This window comes from Alternaria dauci, chromosome 5, assembly GCF_042100115.1.
Source record: "Alternaria dauci strain A2016 chromosome 5, whole genome shotgun sequence".
In the NCBI taxonomy this organism is placed as follows: domain Eukaryota; kingdom Fungi; phylum Ascomycota; class Dothideomycetes; order Pleosporales; family Pleosporaceae; genus Alternaria; species Alternaria dauci.
Window position 1 is genome coordinate 35,423 of NC_091276.1, and position 16,317 is coordinate 51,739.

The 16,317-nt window shown below is 48.0% G+C and overlaps 2 protein-coding genes across 2 annotated transcripts; both read right to left on the reverse strand.

Moving 5' to 3' along the window:
- Positions 1-7,853: 7,853 nt before the first annotated feature.
- Positions 7,854-9,776, reverse strand: ACET3X_005632 (uncharacterized protein; the record flags this gene model as incomplete). The annotated part of the gene is made up of 1 exon (XM_069452082.1): positions 7,854-9,776. The coding sequence occupies one exon, from the start codon at positions 9,774-9,776 to the stop codon at positions 7,854-7,856; it is 1,923 nt and encodes a 640-aa protein (XP_069305992.1).
- A 255-nt stretch (positions 9,777-10,031) lies between these two features.
- ACET3X_005633 (uncharacterized protein) lies at positions 10,032-11,909 on the reverse strand (the record flags this gene model as incomplete). The annotated part of the gene is made up of 2 exons (XM_069452193.1): positions 10,032-11,533; positions 11,585-11,909. 2 exons carry the CDS (start codon positions 11,907-11,909, stop codon positions 10,032-10,034), a joined length of 1,827 nt encoding a protein of 608 aa, XP_069305993.1.
- Positions 11,910-16,317: the final 4,408 nt, after the last annotated feature.

The window sequence follows — 16,317 nt, forward strand, 5'->3', positions numbered from 1 at the left end:
TGTCGCTAAGTGCAGACACTGGCGTTGGAGATTGCGGGGCACCGTGCTCGAGGTTCGGTTCTTTGTCATTGACAGCTCGGTAGGGTGACTCTCTATGGGGGTAGACTGGAAACTTTCGTGTTAACCCCAAGGATCGATGCTCTGGTGGAACAGACTTAAATAGTTGTTGCGATGTAACAATCCGCACTCGTGTGTTGTACCACTCCTCTCTCCTATGAGAACTAGTATTCTGGGGACTATTCAATCCATGTTCGCGGAGATGGCTGTGCATGTTGTGGCGGGCAGATGTACCAGTGATAATCTTAGTGCAAAGACGGCACTGGTGAGATCCTTTGTGTAGTTTGAGGCCAATAAAGGCCTCTACGGGTGTATCGGGTACAACAAAGTCTGTATACTTTGTGTAATAGTCACCGCTGGAAACAAGAGTATCGACGGCCTCTTGAATACAGCGGCGCTCCCCTAGGGTGGTCTCTTCCCGATGCTCTTCGTTGAAATGCGAGAGCACTTTACTTGGAAGGATGGCATACGAGTGCAGCGCGCACGTTATAATCTTGTTAGCATGATCGGCCACGATATGGTTAGGAAGAGACATAAAAGGAGCGTATGTAGTAATAATCAGGGGTGATGGATAGTTGGTGATGAGTGGAATGAAGGTGCGGGGATTTCAGCCTAAGATCATGGCTGAAACCGGAACCCTCGGACCGGCGCGGATAAACCTGTTCCGAGCGATCTGCCTAATTCCCGCTTAACAAGCTTACTCATTATCCACATCGATACAATATGACGATAACTTCACTCCGACTAACACCAATAGCAATGCAGGGTGATGAGGACGCTGTTGCAACAGTAAGAGAGGCAAGCCAGGCAAGGCAGGGAGAAGCACCGTTGTATGCATCGTTTGACGTCAACACTCAGGGTAGCGAGGTGTTTATCGCATCATCGCCCGATGCAGCGTTGCGCTGGATATGTCGTCGAGTGAATAAGAAGACAATCCTGCAATTTGTGAATCGAGTATACGATACACCAGTAGATGAGATTCCAGATTCAGAAGAAGAGCAAAACGAGGGGGAAGAGCAGACGCTGGGGGTCAAGAGAAAGCGAAATAGCGGTGAGAGCAGAACGAAACAGGTCAATCGGAAGCTAAAAGAACAACTTGAGGAGGCTATGGTGCGAACAGTAGCGAGTACGCAGGACCTTATTAGGGCAGCTACCGACGACGTTACCATAGCTCCTGAAGAGCAGCGATACAGGAAGTTTGCTCAACACCTACCTGGCGCAGGCATTCAGGTAGTGGGAAATATGATATCGAAGGCAGCTGCGATAAGTACAGCAGAGTGCATTCGAGATTGGAAAACGCTTCTTCGATTTTGGCGCTCTCAGCACTCCCAGGGCAAGCGGTTATTTGGAGACGATATACCAAAGCTACTACAGCACGACGAGTTAGACCTTTTCAGATCAGCTGAACACAACAACCATGTTACTACATCGTCGGATAGGCGTCTAGTGCTTTCGCAAGTAGCATTAGCAATACCACACGAATCTGGGCTTACAGCGAACGATACAAGTCGGTTTGAGAACCTAGTCGCAACAGCGAAGACGAGTCAGGCTCTGGGCATTACCTTGGAGATGCGACATAGGTGGATTATGGCTGCTCTGACTACTGAGTATGAACGATTGGAAAGTCTCGTCCGGCAAAGACGAGTGTTTACTGGAGGGCGTGGTCGTGGATATGCAACAGTAGCAAAGGAGTTCCTCTTTAGCCGATCCTTCTGACGCGCAGATGGGTCTCCAGCTACAAAAGAGGATAGCCTAGCAGACTAGAAAGAGTTTGGCAAGCAACTGGACGCTGGGAAAAGATGGGGAATTATGAAAGCTAAGTTCGGTATTAGGGTGTTCGCACTTCTACTACGAAAGTTGATTGGGAACGCGTACGTGGAGTCAGGCTTAACAGTTACACGTTTTACGCAATAGGTAGAGATGCTAGCATCGTGCAACGCGAACGTTTTTAAAGCGGCTAGGGTAATTGAGCCATTTTACGTTGCTTGTATGTTAGATCACGCGCCGCCAGCGCCGTTGGCCTTAGAGGGAATAACTGATAAGGAGATTAAAACCTACTATCCGCTAGCTACTCTCTGTCAGCTTAATGATACGCAGACAGAAAGAGGGGAGATTATAGGCGAGAGTGTCTCTAGGGAAGAAGATAACAATAGAGAGGTTGTAAGCGAAAGTGATTTTGGGGAGGAAGATTCTACTATACTAGATACTTAGGTGTATTAGCAGTTAAAGGGGTTGGCAGAAAACTGTTACATGCTTTACGGGCTTATATTTAATAAGAAAATTGCGAGGGCGTGAAAATGTTTAGTTACTTACTGATGGGGGTACTTAGAAAGGTTTTCTATTTACCCCCACCTGTAGTATATAATCTTTACTCCTTTACACTAGTACGTTATTTCAACCTCGCTTTAGGACTAAAATAATCTTATAAGCTTACTGCCTGACTAAGTATCCTCGCTGTCGGACTGAGTATCCTCGCTGTTGGACTAAGTATCCTCGCTATCGGATTAAGTATCCTCGCTGTCGGACTGAGTATCCTCGCTGTCGGATTGAGTATCCTCGCTGTCGGACTAAGTATCCTCGCTGTTAGACTAAATATCCTCGCTGTCGGGCTGAGTATCCTCGCTGTTAGACTAAATATCCTCGCTGTTAGACTAAGTATCCTCGCTGTCAGACTGAATATCCTCGCTGTCAGACTGAATATCCTCGCTGTCAGACTAAATATCCTCGCTGTTAGACTAAGTATCCTCGCTGTCAGACTAAGTATCCTCGCTGTCAGACTAAATATCCTCGCTGTCAGACTGAATATCCCCGCTGTCAGACTGAGTATCCTCACTGTTAGACTGAATATCCTCACTGTTAGACTGAATATCCTCGCTGTCAGACTAAATATCCTCGCTGTCAGACTAAATATCCTTACTCTAAAAGACACTAGGACTAAATAGAGGATATACAGCTAGGATATCTAGCTAATTTTCTTACGCACAGACTAGTTCTTTAAGGATATAGACCCTATATCCTACAACCTTATATAGTTAGGTAGCTAGTTAGTTATTCTTAAAAAAAAGTAGTAGAGGTATTAGTAGTAGAAGTAGTAGTAGTTATAAAAGGTAGTTATAAAGGTTAAAAAGAGTAGAAATAGTAGAAGATAGTAGAGGATAGTATATATATTAAAATATTAAATCTTATCTCTAGTAGGTTTATAATACTATTATATATCTTTAGTATCTAGTATTTATAATATACTATATATATACTAGTAGTACTAAATATAAGTATTTATAAGCTTATAGTTACTTAATTAATACTTTATCCTAAAAAAAAGTCTATAAATATACTATAATAATAATAAAAAAAAGGCTATTAAGGCTAAGGCTAAATTACTTATAATATTAATTATTAGGTAGTAAAGAGAAGAAGGGAAAGTACTATAATAGCTAGTAATATACTAGAAGCTTAGGCTACCTAGTAACTAAGCTAGTAGAGGTAATAGTAAGGTAGCAATAAAGGTAAAGGTAAAGATTTTAAATTAAGTAAATTCTTAATTTACTTACTTATAGAATTATAAATTTACTCTCTTATATACCCCTAGCGCCCCTAGTAGTTAAGAGCTAGGTAAGGCTAATAACTAACTTAGAATAGACTATTCTAGGCTAACCTATACTTAATTAGGTTAATCTAACCTAAAGGGGGGGATAATATTAGGAACTAGACTTATCTAGTGCCTTCTAGTCTAGAATAGGCTAAGATAGACTTAAATACCCCTTCTTATACTATTATAGCTTAATAGCGATTTATCTCTAGTCTACCTAAGAATAATACTACTATTTACACTAATTATTATGTATCTAGTATCTTATAACCCTATTATTTAATAGTTAGGCTTTAGCCTATTATAAACTAAGACTCTAACTATCTATACTTATTTTTATAAGCTTTAAGAGCTAGTAAGAAAATAATTTTAATAATATTATATATTCTAAAACCTAAAATACTATATTATAATTACTACTTATAATCTTACTTTACTACAACGTATGTACTATTATATAGCGCTGCCTTAATACGTAGAAACCCTTCTACTACGTACTTGCTCGGGTGCGCAAAGCTGATGCGGAACATACCTAGCGCCTCGCTATCGAAATTGCCTCCCCACGCTAAGTATACCTTCTGGTTGTACAGCGCTTCTCGGATCTTGTGCGCTATCACGCTGTCGTCAATATCGATCCGCTTCAGGTTGTGATAGCAACGATATGCCTGGCCAAGGTCTGCCCAGACGAACAGGCCGGCCTGAGTACCTGCAGTGAACGGAATGTTGTACTCCTCGAGAAGATCGACAACCAGTGCATACGCAGCATTCAGTCGATGGCGGTTCTTGCGCAAATATTTGGTGGTGAAGGTCTTGTCCTCGAGCATCTGTGCGACCACATGATCCGTGATAGAGGATGGGTAAGAGTAAATGCCCACGGCAGCCACGGCGGCGCGTAACATGCGATTGCGGGAGATACCAGACAGCCCACCCGCCATCCGTTGGCGCAAAAGTCCTTCGACATGCCCCAGACGACATGGACCAGAGCGGCATCAATGACACCGTCGAGCGGCAAGGATAGCACCGAGGTGAAGCAGGGTCCCCGCCAGACCGACAACGCGTATATTTCATCGCTGACAAGATGGAGGCGATGCTTTGCGCAAAGCGCGACCAGGGCGCAGAGTACCTCGCGTGAATAGCAGCGACCGAGAGGATTATGAGGTGAGCACAACAGCAGGCCTCGGACTACAAGGCCACTCGCCCGAGCGCGCACCAATGCCTCCTCGTAGCACTCAATTCCTGCCAGGCTGAAAGGATCTGTCGTACCAAACGTGACGGCAACGGTGCGAACGCGGGGGCGGAGGCCCAAGGTGGCCTCGCCATAGTATGGCCGACCCACCAAGAACACTTCACCCTCATCTGCGAGCGCCCAGGCGACATGCTCGAGCGCACTTGAGACTCCGTTAGTGACCACGATCTGGTCTGCGTCCAGTGGTTGCGCCGTCTTCAGTTCTGCGTTCAGAAAGCCTGCTAATGCTCTCCGTAGCCGTGAGCTACCTACTGGTCCGTCATCGTATGTTGCGTTACTGCCAGCGATCTGGACGTGATTCAATAGGTAAGCCCCCAATTCCTCTCGCATCAGATAATTTTCGGCTACGCCCAAGTTTACGAACCCATCGACATTCTCATACATGTGCCATTTGTCTCCTATGACTTCCCACATCTCGTTGAACGTCGACCCCGCGACTAGATTCTGAGCTCTCTTGGACAGCATTGCGGTGGACATATTCGAGGGCCGGTTGTTATTACGAGAGACTACTCATTGTCAGGAAATCAACTCCCCAAGACCTCATCATCATGTCTCAACCTCACCTCGTCAGTTTGATCGGAGTCTCAACTCTGGGGCGCTCACATCTACTATGGGGGAAGGCTTGACTTAAGTACCTGAACCAAGCACCGCTGCTCTCAACACCACCCGGCACTGTGCGACACTTTAGCTGCTAGTATTTACACATGCTGCTTCCGGTCAGAAGTAACTCTGATATGCATGAGCTACAATAGGGCGTTGCGGTCGAACTAACGAAGTTCGTGAGTATAGTCTGACGCTGACATCAGCATTGCATGCCCTGATAGTGATGCTGGGCAGAATCCTTGTCTCCGTGGAGGAAGAATAGCCCGGGAGATGTGCAATACCACGAATAACCGTTGAGTCTCCTAAATCGAGATCGTGGTACATTGCGCATCAGGGTTGGAAGCTGCACAAGCCAAGATCCTGCTTTTCCTGCATGCAAAAAACATTGGGTTGACACTTGAGCGTCACGGACATTGGGCGAAGGATGAGGGGCAAGGCAAGCGGGGCGTATATCTCACTCTTTTCCTGCATGCTGTGACCCATGCAATCGAACCGCAATATGCTAATTTCGGGCAACATACGAAAAAGTTCGCAATACCTTATATGCAAGTTAGGATGTATCTACCGAATCTAGGCATCGCCCGAGAGTAGTACACTCACCGGATAGCCTCGCCTAACCCAACTAGACTCCAGAACGGAGTTGTCGTTACCCTAAGACCTATCGCTGAACAGTCCATGCGCTGTCTGGTCGCGCCAGACCGCGGCAGAGGTATACTTCGTGAGGTAGTCGGCGAAATTGTTGACATAAGAGTCGTTAGTTCGCTTTCCGATATACCAGGTAGCGTTCCGCACTGCGGTTGCATCCGCGAGACTTCCAAAGGCAGGATTGGGAACGGGCATCTTTGCGGCGAGTTCATCGGTAACGATGTCAGTCCACGTCCTTGTACTGGGGCCGAAAGACGTTTTGAATTTTTGCAGACTGTGCAGAAACGGCGTTCGCGCGTTATGATGGGCGATTCAATTGAACATATGTAGGCAGGTCTGTTCATCGCGTAAAAACCAGTACTGCGCCATACCTGACCGGTACGCGGGTACAACTCGCTCATCATAACTCCACTGTAGGATACATTGTTTGGATCACTATCATGAAACAGCTCGTAGGTAGGGTCATTAGAACTTGTCGAATATGAACCAGAGCCTATACTTGAAGGACTTGTTGCTGGAATGCAGTACCAATCGAGGTAATGACCGATGCCGTACTGGCCATTGCCTAAAGGACCTCCCGGACTGCAACGTGAGTACGCCCTGGGACCCAGGAAGTCTACTTTGGTTCGCATGTTGTTTAGCCAAGCTCAGAAAAGAACCCTAGTTGATCACGAGCATTGAGCCCTCGGTCACCAAAATCATTTACTTGCGCACTTCCTCCATCGTCTCTGCACCGAACCAAGCTTCGATGGCTACTTGATGTATCTTACGCAAGATCTTGTGGCTGAAGGAGGAATCGGCATAGTGTTGCGCACGCGCTATGCTCGCATCGCGTAAGATCGCGGAGGTGGAGGCGCTCGTTTGTTGAGAAGTGTGACTAGGAATGACGACAAGGAAGAGACCTAAACAAGCTCGGCGTAAGGCACTCCGAGCAGAGCCAAAGTGCAAGAAACAGACCAATTTTTCTGGGAGGAATAACGCTGCAGGAACGGGAATTCGCGCCGCGGGTTTGCGATGTCGTCATCGCACGTGGGCCGAGGAGGTCGAGCTATATGTCAGGTGCAGCTTCTCTTCTGATGGCGAAGAGCGCACTAGGGGATGGCTGAGTTAGAAGCACGTGCATATGTACACCGGTACGAGGTGCATACGTTGTTCTTGTAAGTGGATTCGAGAGTGTCTATCCTTAGACAGCGATGACGTGCTCGCGCGGATGACGTGACTGCGATGACTACGCAGATATCAAAGCCCGTGACCAGATACTATGGAAGCCTTGTGAGAGTCTGAATATTGCGGGTGGTGAAGCTATGGTACATGCAACTCAAAGCGTTCATCAGAGAGTAGTACAACCTGCGACCAGAATCTTGCCTAGCTTTCAAAAGGGTGAATGATACGTTCTATCTCGCTACCAGAGTTACTACCACTAAGCCCACGTTCCATCATCTACTACAAGATGTTCTCAGCACACACTCGCTGCATGCGGACTGTCAACCCTCGAAAGCACTTTAACACCCTCCTTCGCCACCTTTCTCAGCTCTGATTGCACCTTCTAAATAATCTTTTCAGTTGTTTGCGGACAGTTTGAACATAAAACAACGCAGCGGCGTGAAGCTGCTTTCGTCTTGATTCGCAATGCCTTTTCGTGACCACCCAACTGCGAGCGCAGAACCTGGTATCGCATTTTGGTAGTTCGATACATATGGATCTTACCTCACTCTAGAACCAAGACTTTGGTGGCTCCGTCCCCTTCAACTTCCGGTACAAGAAATCCCTTGTCCTTCGCAACGCATATGGGTTCGAGGTTGCAACCCCATGCCCGCCTCCTGGTATGACCACCAAATCGAAGTCTTTGTCCGCTTGAGTGAGCGCGTTGACAACCTGCATTGTGCTTGCCGGGTCCACATTCGTGTCCAGCTCTCCAACGGTGAGTAGGAGACTGCCTTGCAGCTCTCTTGCATTGACGACATTAGAGTTCTCCTCGTAACTCTGGTCGACTGGATACCCCATCCATGCCTCGTTCCACCACAACTTGTCCATGCGGTTATCATGGCATCCACAGTCTGCCGCAGCGACGCTATAGAAATCGTTATGAAAGAGAAGAGCGCCCATAGCATTTTGACCGCCAGCAGAGCCTCCATATATTCCGACACGGCTGATATCCATCCAAGGACGAGTCGAAGCTGCTGCTTTCATCCATGCGATGCGATCGGGGAAACCTGCATCTTTGAGATTCTTGTGGCAGACATCATGGAAAGCCTTAGAGCGCCAGTTGGTGCCCATGCCGTCGATGAGGACAACAACAAAACCCTGATTTGCGAGCCGGTGGGCTTCGTCGTGGCTCATATATGCTTTCGGTACAAAGAAGTCATGTGGTCCAGCGTAGATCTTCTCGATAATGGGGTACTCTGTGCTGTTATCCATCTCGTAAGGGCGGAAAATAAGGCCGTAGATCAAGGTGGAGTTATCTCTGCCTGGCGCTGCGAAGCGCTCGGGAACGGGCCAGAGAACATAGTCGAGATTGCCTTCGTACATATCGGCCGTCTTATTTCCAGTCTCGGCGTCACGCCTGACGGTCTTCTCGGCCATGTCCATGCGAGACCATGTATCCGTAAAGGTCGATCTATCGTCGCTAAACTGCCAGGAATGGTCTCCATCGCCTTCAGTCAGGATCTTGAAGTCTGAGCCATCAAAACTCACTCGCGCTAGGTGCGCGTAATAGGGATCCTGGCCGGACACGGCGCCAAAAACCTTAATCCAGATTTGCCGCTTCGCCTCGTCGATGTAGTCCACAGAACGCACAACCCATTCTCCTTTCGTGATCTGGTTCTTCATTTTCCCGCTTCCCAGATCGTAGAGATATAGATGGTTCCAACCGTCGCGCTCACTAGCCCAGATCAATTCGCTCGAGTTCGACCTCTGCACAACCCGATGGTAGAGCTTTTGCGAATAATCAACAAAAGTATCGCTCTTTTCCTCGACTATGCTGCGCACGTGTCCGCTGGTACTCAAGCCGATGATACGCACAACTTGATGTCCCCGCTGATTATAGATGAAGCGGAATTCGGTGCCTTCCGTGTTCCACCCACCGTTCAGTGAGTAGATCTGGTATGGGTTCTCGAACAATGTTCCGTCCGTGGAAACCTCGCGTTTATTCGTCAAGTCGAACATCCGGGGCCGATCAATGGTCACATTGTCACCAGCCTTCAAGTACTGGAATTGGTGCAGACGGGGTTGCAGCTGATCGTAAGGGCTCGACTCCACTTCGTACACGGTATGGTCCTGAGCAGGTGTGGATTGGAATACGACGACAAATCCATTGTCTGGTGAGGGGTACGTTGTGTTGCTGAAGGGACTGTGTTCTGTTCCTGTTGTTGATATCTGAACCTCTTGCCCATTCGCATCCCGATGCCAGACGTTGTTGTTTCTGAAGAAGATGGGTGAATCCTCGGTCGAATTACTCTGGCGTTTGGAAAAGCTTCCGAAATTTTCGTTAGGTATATCTTGCGGCTGAAGCGAAGGCTTGATCGCACGTTCGGAACGCAGGTCATCTTGCGAAGCAGAGATGTGGGGTACAGATATCAATAATAAAGAAAATGCAAGATGCATGTAGCGAATGTAGGTTTGCACAATAGAATGCATATTAACGAATGTGGGTGCGTGAAGCGATTGTGTCTTCAATAGCTATAATATAGCCTTAAAAAAGCACACTAATTAAGGAAGAAGTGTTAGGAAATAATCAAATACTTATAACAAATGCGCGACCCATAAAAGTCCCCGTTAATCTTACGTTACGAGGTATCTCGTGTACTTAGTCTGTGCTAGACGAGGATTCGAAGAGTTTAATTATAGTGCCCGTGCAGCTAACATCTGTGCGCACCTTGTAAAGTAGTTTACTTAATCAAAGTGAATACGCCGTAATTCTCGATCAACGCCTGCTTCAAACGAACTCCTAGTGTGCATCATCGAAATGTTGTCATTGACGACCAAATCGCCTTCATGCCATGAATGCCAATAGCAAACGCGTCGATCATGTAGCAGTAGCTCCAAAGCATCGCAGACGCTCTGATCGCCCTGCTCAATCTTAACATATGTAGGATCGAATCGCGTCTTCTTTTGAGGCCAGCGCTCGTGGAACCTTAGGCAAGGCCGGCCCGTGGAAGGGTGACTAGTAATGAGCGGCATTCCTCGGATGATTGATTGGTCGAACGAGGGTGTTGAGACCGACCAAGTAAGAGACTCCAATTGACTCAAGGGCCGATCTTCAGGTAAATGCTGTAGGAGCAACTTCGAGCTCGAGAACAGGGTGTGGCCGGTGTTCTTAGGACTAGGAGTTACCGCAGCAAAGAACTGGAAATGTGGAGGCACCGGAACGAGGTGCTCGCTTCCATCCTCTTGTATCTCTTTTGTCGTTTTGAACAAACCATCGAAGTGGAAGGGCATCCATTCTTTGCTTAGCACGTTGTTCAGTCCCTCGCTCTCTTCCCCATGGTCTTTGACTTCCAAGACAAGTCCAAACTTCCACGGTGTGGGCACTCCGAGCTCGTGAGCCTTGGCGACGAATTTGTCGCGATTCCTGGTGTGCGTGAAACCACGAAGCACGACAGGCGAATTTTGAACGGCGAGTTCGCGGACCTTTTTTGCTTCAATGTTGCCGATCGAACGGCACTTTGAGCCCTGTGCTGGTCGGATCATGATCCCACATGGATACATGGGCTCGAAGGTTACTGGTACCGCCCAATCGTAGAGGTGTGATCGTTCTCGAAAATAAGACGGCCGGCCATCTTCGTATACCAGCTCCATGTCACTCATCTTTTCGAACTCCTCGCGATGACCAGCGATGAGGGTACCGTCCAATTTGAACGCAACAGTGTTATGCCAGGGTGTCATGTTCTTCTCAAGCGGTAAGACGTTGAGTGATACCTTGTCTTCACAAGTGGAAGGGTGGATTGATAATCTCACGTGGTCGTGGAAGTTCTCGCGCATTGCTCTCGCGAACGCATCTCCACGCTTCATCATGGTCTTGGCAATCTTCTCGACACCTCGCTTAAATCTGCTTTTCGATCGCTCCTCGCAAATGGGATACGTGGCTGCCAAGTCTAGCTCGAGAAAGTGGAGATATGCACCGTGTGTTAGCTGCTTGTTCTCATTAAAAACCCCATGTGGCTCGTCGTGGGTATTATCCCAGTTGTGGCTTCCATAGCGATTCATGAGAGTAAGGCGGATAGAAGATGCTGCGGCAGCGTACGCCATGCCATCGGTCTCTTCATGTAGGTTTGGGACGGCAAGCAGATCTTTGACGGGTGCAAACTCGATGTGTGAATAGCCACGAGCTTTGGTGAGTGCGCGAAGCCCTTGGCCGTACATCCAAACCGTGTTATCAGGTACGCCCAAAAGGTCTGCCAAAGTTAGTGCCGAATACATCTTCTACGTCGCCTACTAGTACTTACCGTTGTACACTATTCCATCCGAAACAATAACGAGTACCGCACCAGGTGGGTAGATATCCTCAATGGCGGCGCAGAGCCCGTTGAGGTGCGCCAGTGCGACATCTTCAGCTTTGTCCGGCAACGTCCCCAATACCTTTGCTGCGCTGTTGGGGCTCTTGAAAGGAAATGCCGGCATAGCCATGCGGATTGCCCTCTTCATTTTTACGAAGTGATAGATTTGGCCGAAGAACTTGATTCCACCCTCGTCGCTATGATCAGAAGCATTCTTGGGTACAGGACTTCTGTATCGAAGGATAGTATCAAGGATGTGTTGAGACATCTCCATTTCTCCTGCGTGTAGGCTTGTGGTGGATCTGCCATTGAAGATTGGAGGTGTTTGGGTTCCAACAAGCGACGGCATCTTGGTTGTGGTCTTGGATAGAGGTGGGTGGCAGAAACAAACAAAAGGATTTTTCGTTGATGGGTGGAATTCTGCGCAGATGGCAAGCTTTTTGAGATGAGCGATTTCGAAACGCAGTTGTACACTTAAAAGATGCGACGTTCAAGCGGCTATCTATGCTAAACAATGTTCCACTCTAACATGCTTTATACTAGTATCTCGAGATAGAAGAGTCTCTAGTGCTATGATTGCGCACACCTACAGACGAGGCTAGTGTGTAACCTTCCTCCTCGAATCCCAAAGCCGCCGTATAATTACCGAAACTTGCGCGATAAACTTTCCCTACCTCGAAACGGTCCTTTAGCATCTCTACGTTCCGGACAAGACAAGTGTGGCCAAGACGTTAATCTTTGATACCTGAAGGCTGTTCTGGATTTGAATTTATAGCAGTAGTGAAGTTAGTCCTAAGCATCCTACTCCACTGTACTACATCATTACAATTTTCGCGATCGTACAACGATTCTGAGCCTAGTTCACCAACGACCGACTCGGCAGCACTTCAAACTGACATAGTAACACGCGTGAATACACGAAGAACTCTTGACCTAGCTATGGCAGTCAGAATGAAGGTGAATATTGGTGATACTTCACCTCAGAGTGTCGCTGCCACTCGGAGTATCATACCAGGGATCCAGGTCATCTCGGGCTTCTTCCTCATGTTCAACTCATGGTAAGCCTCCTGTATTTTTTGCGTCCTCTGCTAACGAACAACGAACAGGGGTCTTATCAACGCGTTCGGCGCGTTCCAGGAGTACTATGCCTCATTCGATCCCCCACTCTCAACTGCGTCCTCCATCTCTTGGATTGGCACTCTGCAGACTTTCCTCCTGTTGGCGAGTGGGTCTGCCACCGGATCCCTCGTTGATGGAGGCCATGCCCAAACTATGGCTTTCGTTGGCTGCACCCTGATCACCCTTGGGTTGATTTTCTCCTCATTCAGTGGGGAATTCAGCGATTCCCAGTCTCCCGTGTACTACCAGGTTCTATTGTCGCAAGGGATTCTGTCTGGCCTGGGCATGAGTCTTCTCCTGGTTCCATCGACAGCGGTCGTGTCTACGTACTTCACGCACAACCGTGCATTAGCCATCGGGCTCGCAGGAACGGGCGCATCCGTTGGAGGTATCATTTACCCAATCCTCACACGCCGCCTTCTGGTGAGCATTGGATTCAGCTGGTCGATGCGGGCAGTTGCGCTTGTTGTATTGGTCACTACAAGCATCGGTGGTGCCCTTTTGTGTCAACGTGCTGAGCTAACGCAGAACCCGGCCAAACGAACGCTTTACGAATTACGATGTCTCAGAGAACCCGTGTACGCACTTTTTGTTGCAGGCATCTTCTTCTCTTTCGCTGGAGTCTACATTCCCTACTTCTACATCGGCGCCTGGGTCAATGACACTGGATTTCCACTGCATGGTATGGACACGTATTACCTGGTCAGCATCATCAATGCCGGCGGGTTGGTCGGCCGTTTATTGCCTAGTCTTTTGGCCGACAATTTGAGGTCCGGCCCCTTACTCGCTCAAGCACTTGCGGCTATTGCTTGTGGCACGCTAGCATTGGTCTGGACACGAATCAAAACGTCCTTCGCAGGATTGATCATCTGGCTCGTCGCATACGGGTTTCTGAGTGGCACTATCATCAGCCTAATTCCGGCTAGTGCAGTAACACTAACAGACGATCTGAGCAGGCTTGGGGGTAGACTGGGAGTAGTCTTCGGTGGAAATGCCCTTGCTAGTTTGATAGGAAACCCTGTTGCTGGTGCGATTTTGCGGAGTAACAACTCAGCTTGGACCAGTCTTGGGATTTACTGTGGTGTGTTCAACTTTGTGGGTGGTTGTGTCCTGGCTGCGTGCTGGGCGTTGGATATTCGTAGTAAGGCCAGATAGCGAGAGGTGCAGAGAGATGACACAAGCGTGCTTTGGTCATTGGAATAGTCGTTATGTTTGGCTGTATCTTTTGCGCATTGCGGTGGAGATTTGCCTGTAGCCGTGTTAAGGGGCAAGAATAGGTCTCGGATAATGTACGGACCTAGCTATTTTCACAAATACAATCCTTGATAGGAAGAAGATGTTTCGCTTGCCGGATAACATGTAATACAAAGCTTGGGACAAGGCACAGATAGGTAACGGAGTTCCCCTGTATAAGGAGTCTGCTGCTAGTGAGATTCGATCCGGACCGAAACGCAATTCTACCAGCAGCAGACCTGCCCTACGATTAGTACGAGGAAATCGTGAAGTACAGGTCACCTGCTCTTCGTTCTAGATTCTTGGCGCATTTAGCGGCCTTTTTTAATACATCTCAGCTGAACGTGACTACTTTCTTACTTAGGAAATTCCGGCCTTTTGCGTAATAACAGGGCTGGCCGTCTCGGATAAGTTGCATACGTTTCTGCTTCTCTAGTAATATGCCCGAATGGGTTACTTAGCCCTTAGTCATAGCTGTTGCTTACAACCGCGAGCGGACAAGTAACGGAACAAGCCTAGCGTAATGTAATATCAAAGTCTATTTTCGCTTTTGCGGAACTCCACTAGTTGCGATCCATTGTCTTGTCGCAAGTCAATATATTTACAAGTATATACAACTGTCAACTTGTCTTCAAACGTTTGTATTCATCGCGCGCAACTTATAGCAAACTCTTCGCAATATTACATCTATTGATACAGCATGGCTGTGCCCGAAAAATCATTTGACAATGGGAACGAACGCAGCAACTTCGAGACTGTGACAAGATGCGAAGAAGAGGTTGATTTACTTATTGTTGGCGGTAAGTTCCCCCGAACTTCTATGCTTCCGTCTATCTCTTTGCCCAAGTTTATGTGTAAGCACGATCACGTATTAACGCTGCCGCAGCCGGCCCGACAGGTCTATTTTCTGCTCTTCTTGCGCGGCAACTTGGTCTTGATGTTTGCATCCTAGATGCGAAGTCAGGACCACTGCAGATGGGTGGCGCTGACGCAATCACTGCACGTTCACAACAGTATCTTGAAGTTGCTAGCAATTTTGTACGCGACTCAAACAAAGATTCAAGGATACTAGGAGAGTTGTTGAACAAGGGTGTGAAGTGCAACAGTAAGTCTCCTCTACTGCTTTGGACAATAGGCATTGTCGATTGATTGATCCTCAGCAAGCTCCATCTATGCGGGTGGCGAGTTCACATCTCGTCAAAGTCATTGGTGGAACGGCATCCCACATACATTCTACAACAATTTGTTGATGATTGGCCAGCCTTTCATCGAGCGACTTTTCGTTTCGCACCTTGATATACCAGTCAATTACTCAGAACCTGCGCTCTCCTTCTCCCATTCCATCGCACCGCTGCAAGTTACAGTGCAGACACCGAAACGAACAATCAAGGCGAAATACTGCTTGGCTGCTGATGGAGCGCGAAGCTTTATGAGGGGCGAGCTAAGAATTGGCTGGGAAGGTACGAAGCCTAACATGGTTTGGGCAGTACTGGATTGTTGGATCGATACCACGTTCCCTATCTGCAGAGAGATTGTGACTTTGGAGTCTGATGGCGAATCTCGGATGGCATGGATCCCACGGTAAGCATACGAGACATGGTTTTCAAGAACTTCGCTTATTGATGACCCCATAGAGAGAGAGGCATGCAGAGGTTTTACGTGTTGCTTGACGGGGAAGTCACGCTGGAAAAGACACAGGCCTCAGTTCGACGACACATGGCTCCACACGCGGTTGACTTTACGCACATTGAGTGGTTCAGCAAATTTGAGGGTAGGTTATGTTTCCCGGATAGAAACTATGTCAGATGAAAGCTAAAGTATGTGCAGTCAAAGAGCGCGTAGCGACCACATTTCTGCATCCGACTCCCCAGGGCCCCTTCATCCTGGCCGGTGATGCTGCCCATGTCCACTCTGTCAATGGCGGGCAGGGGATGAATACCGGACTTTCCGATGCCTTCAGTTTGATATGGCGCCTATACTTCTCGATCAAATGCCCTGGTCTTCCTCTAGACACCCAGAACGCGATAGTCGAGAGCTACGGCCTGGAGCGAAGATCTACTGCCCAAGGCGTTATCGACGTTGCTGCTAAACTAGTGCGCACCACAACCACAGAGGCCAAATACTATGTTGATCTCATCGAGCAGAACTCGGGTTTCATCACTGGTATGGGTGTGGCTTACTCGGACATGGGCTCACCGTTGGTCAAAGAGTCAGCGCAAGGTGTTTTTGAGGCGGGAAAGAGATGTCCAGATCTTTGGCTGCGGGAGCCAGGCTCAGGCGACTCGATCCGACTTTATCAGAAAGTTCGCTACGGTCGATACATCCTTCTG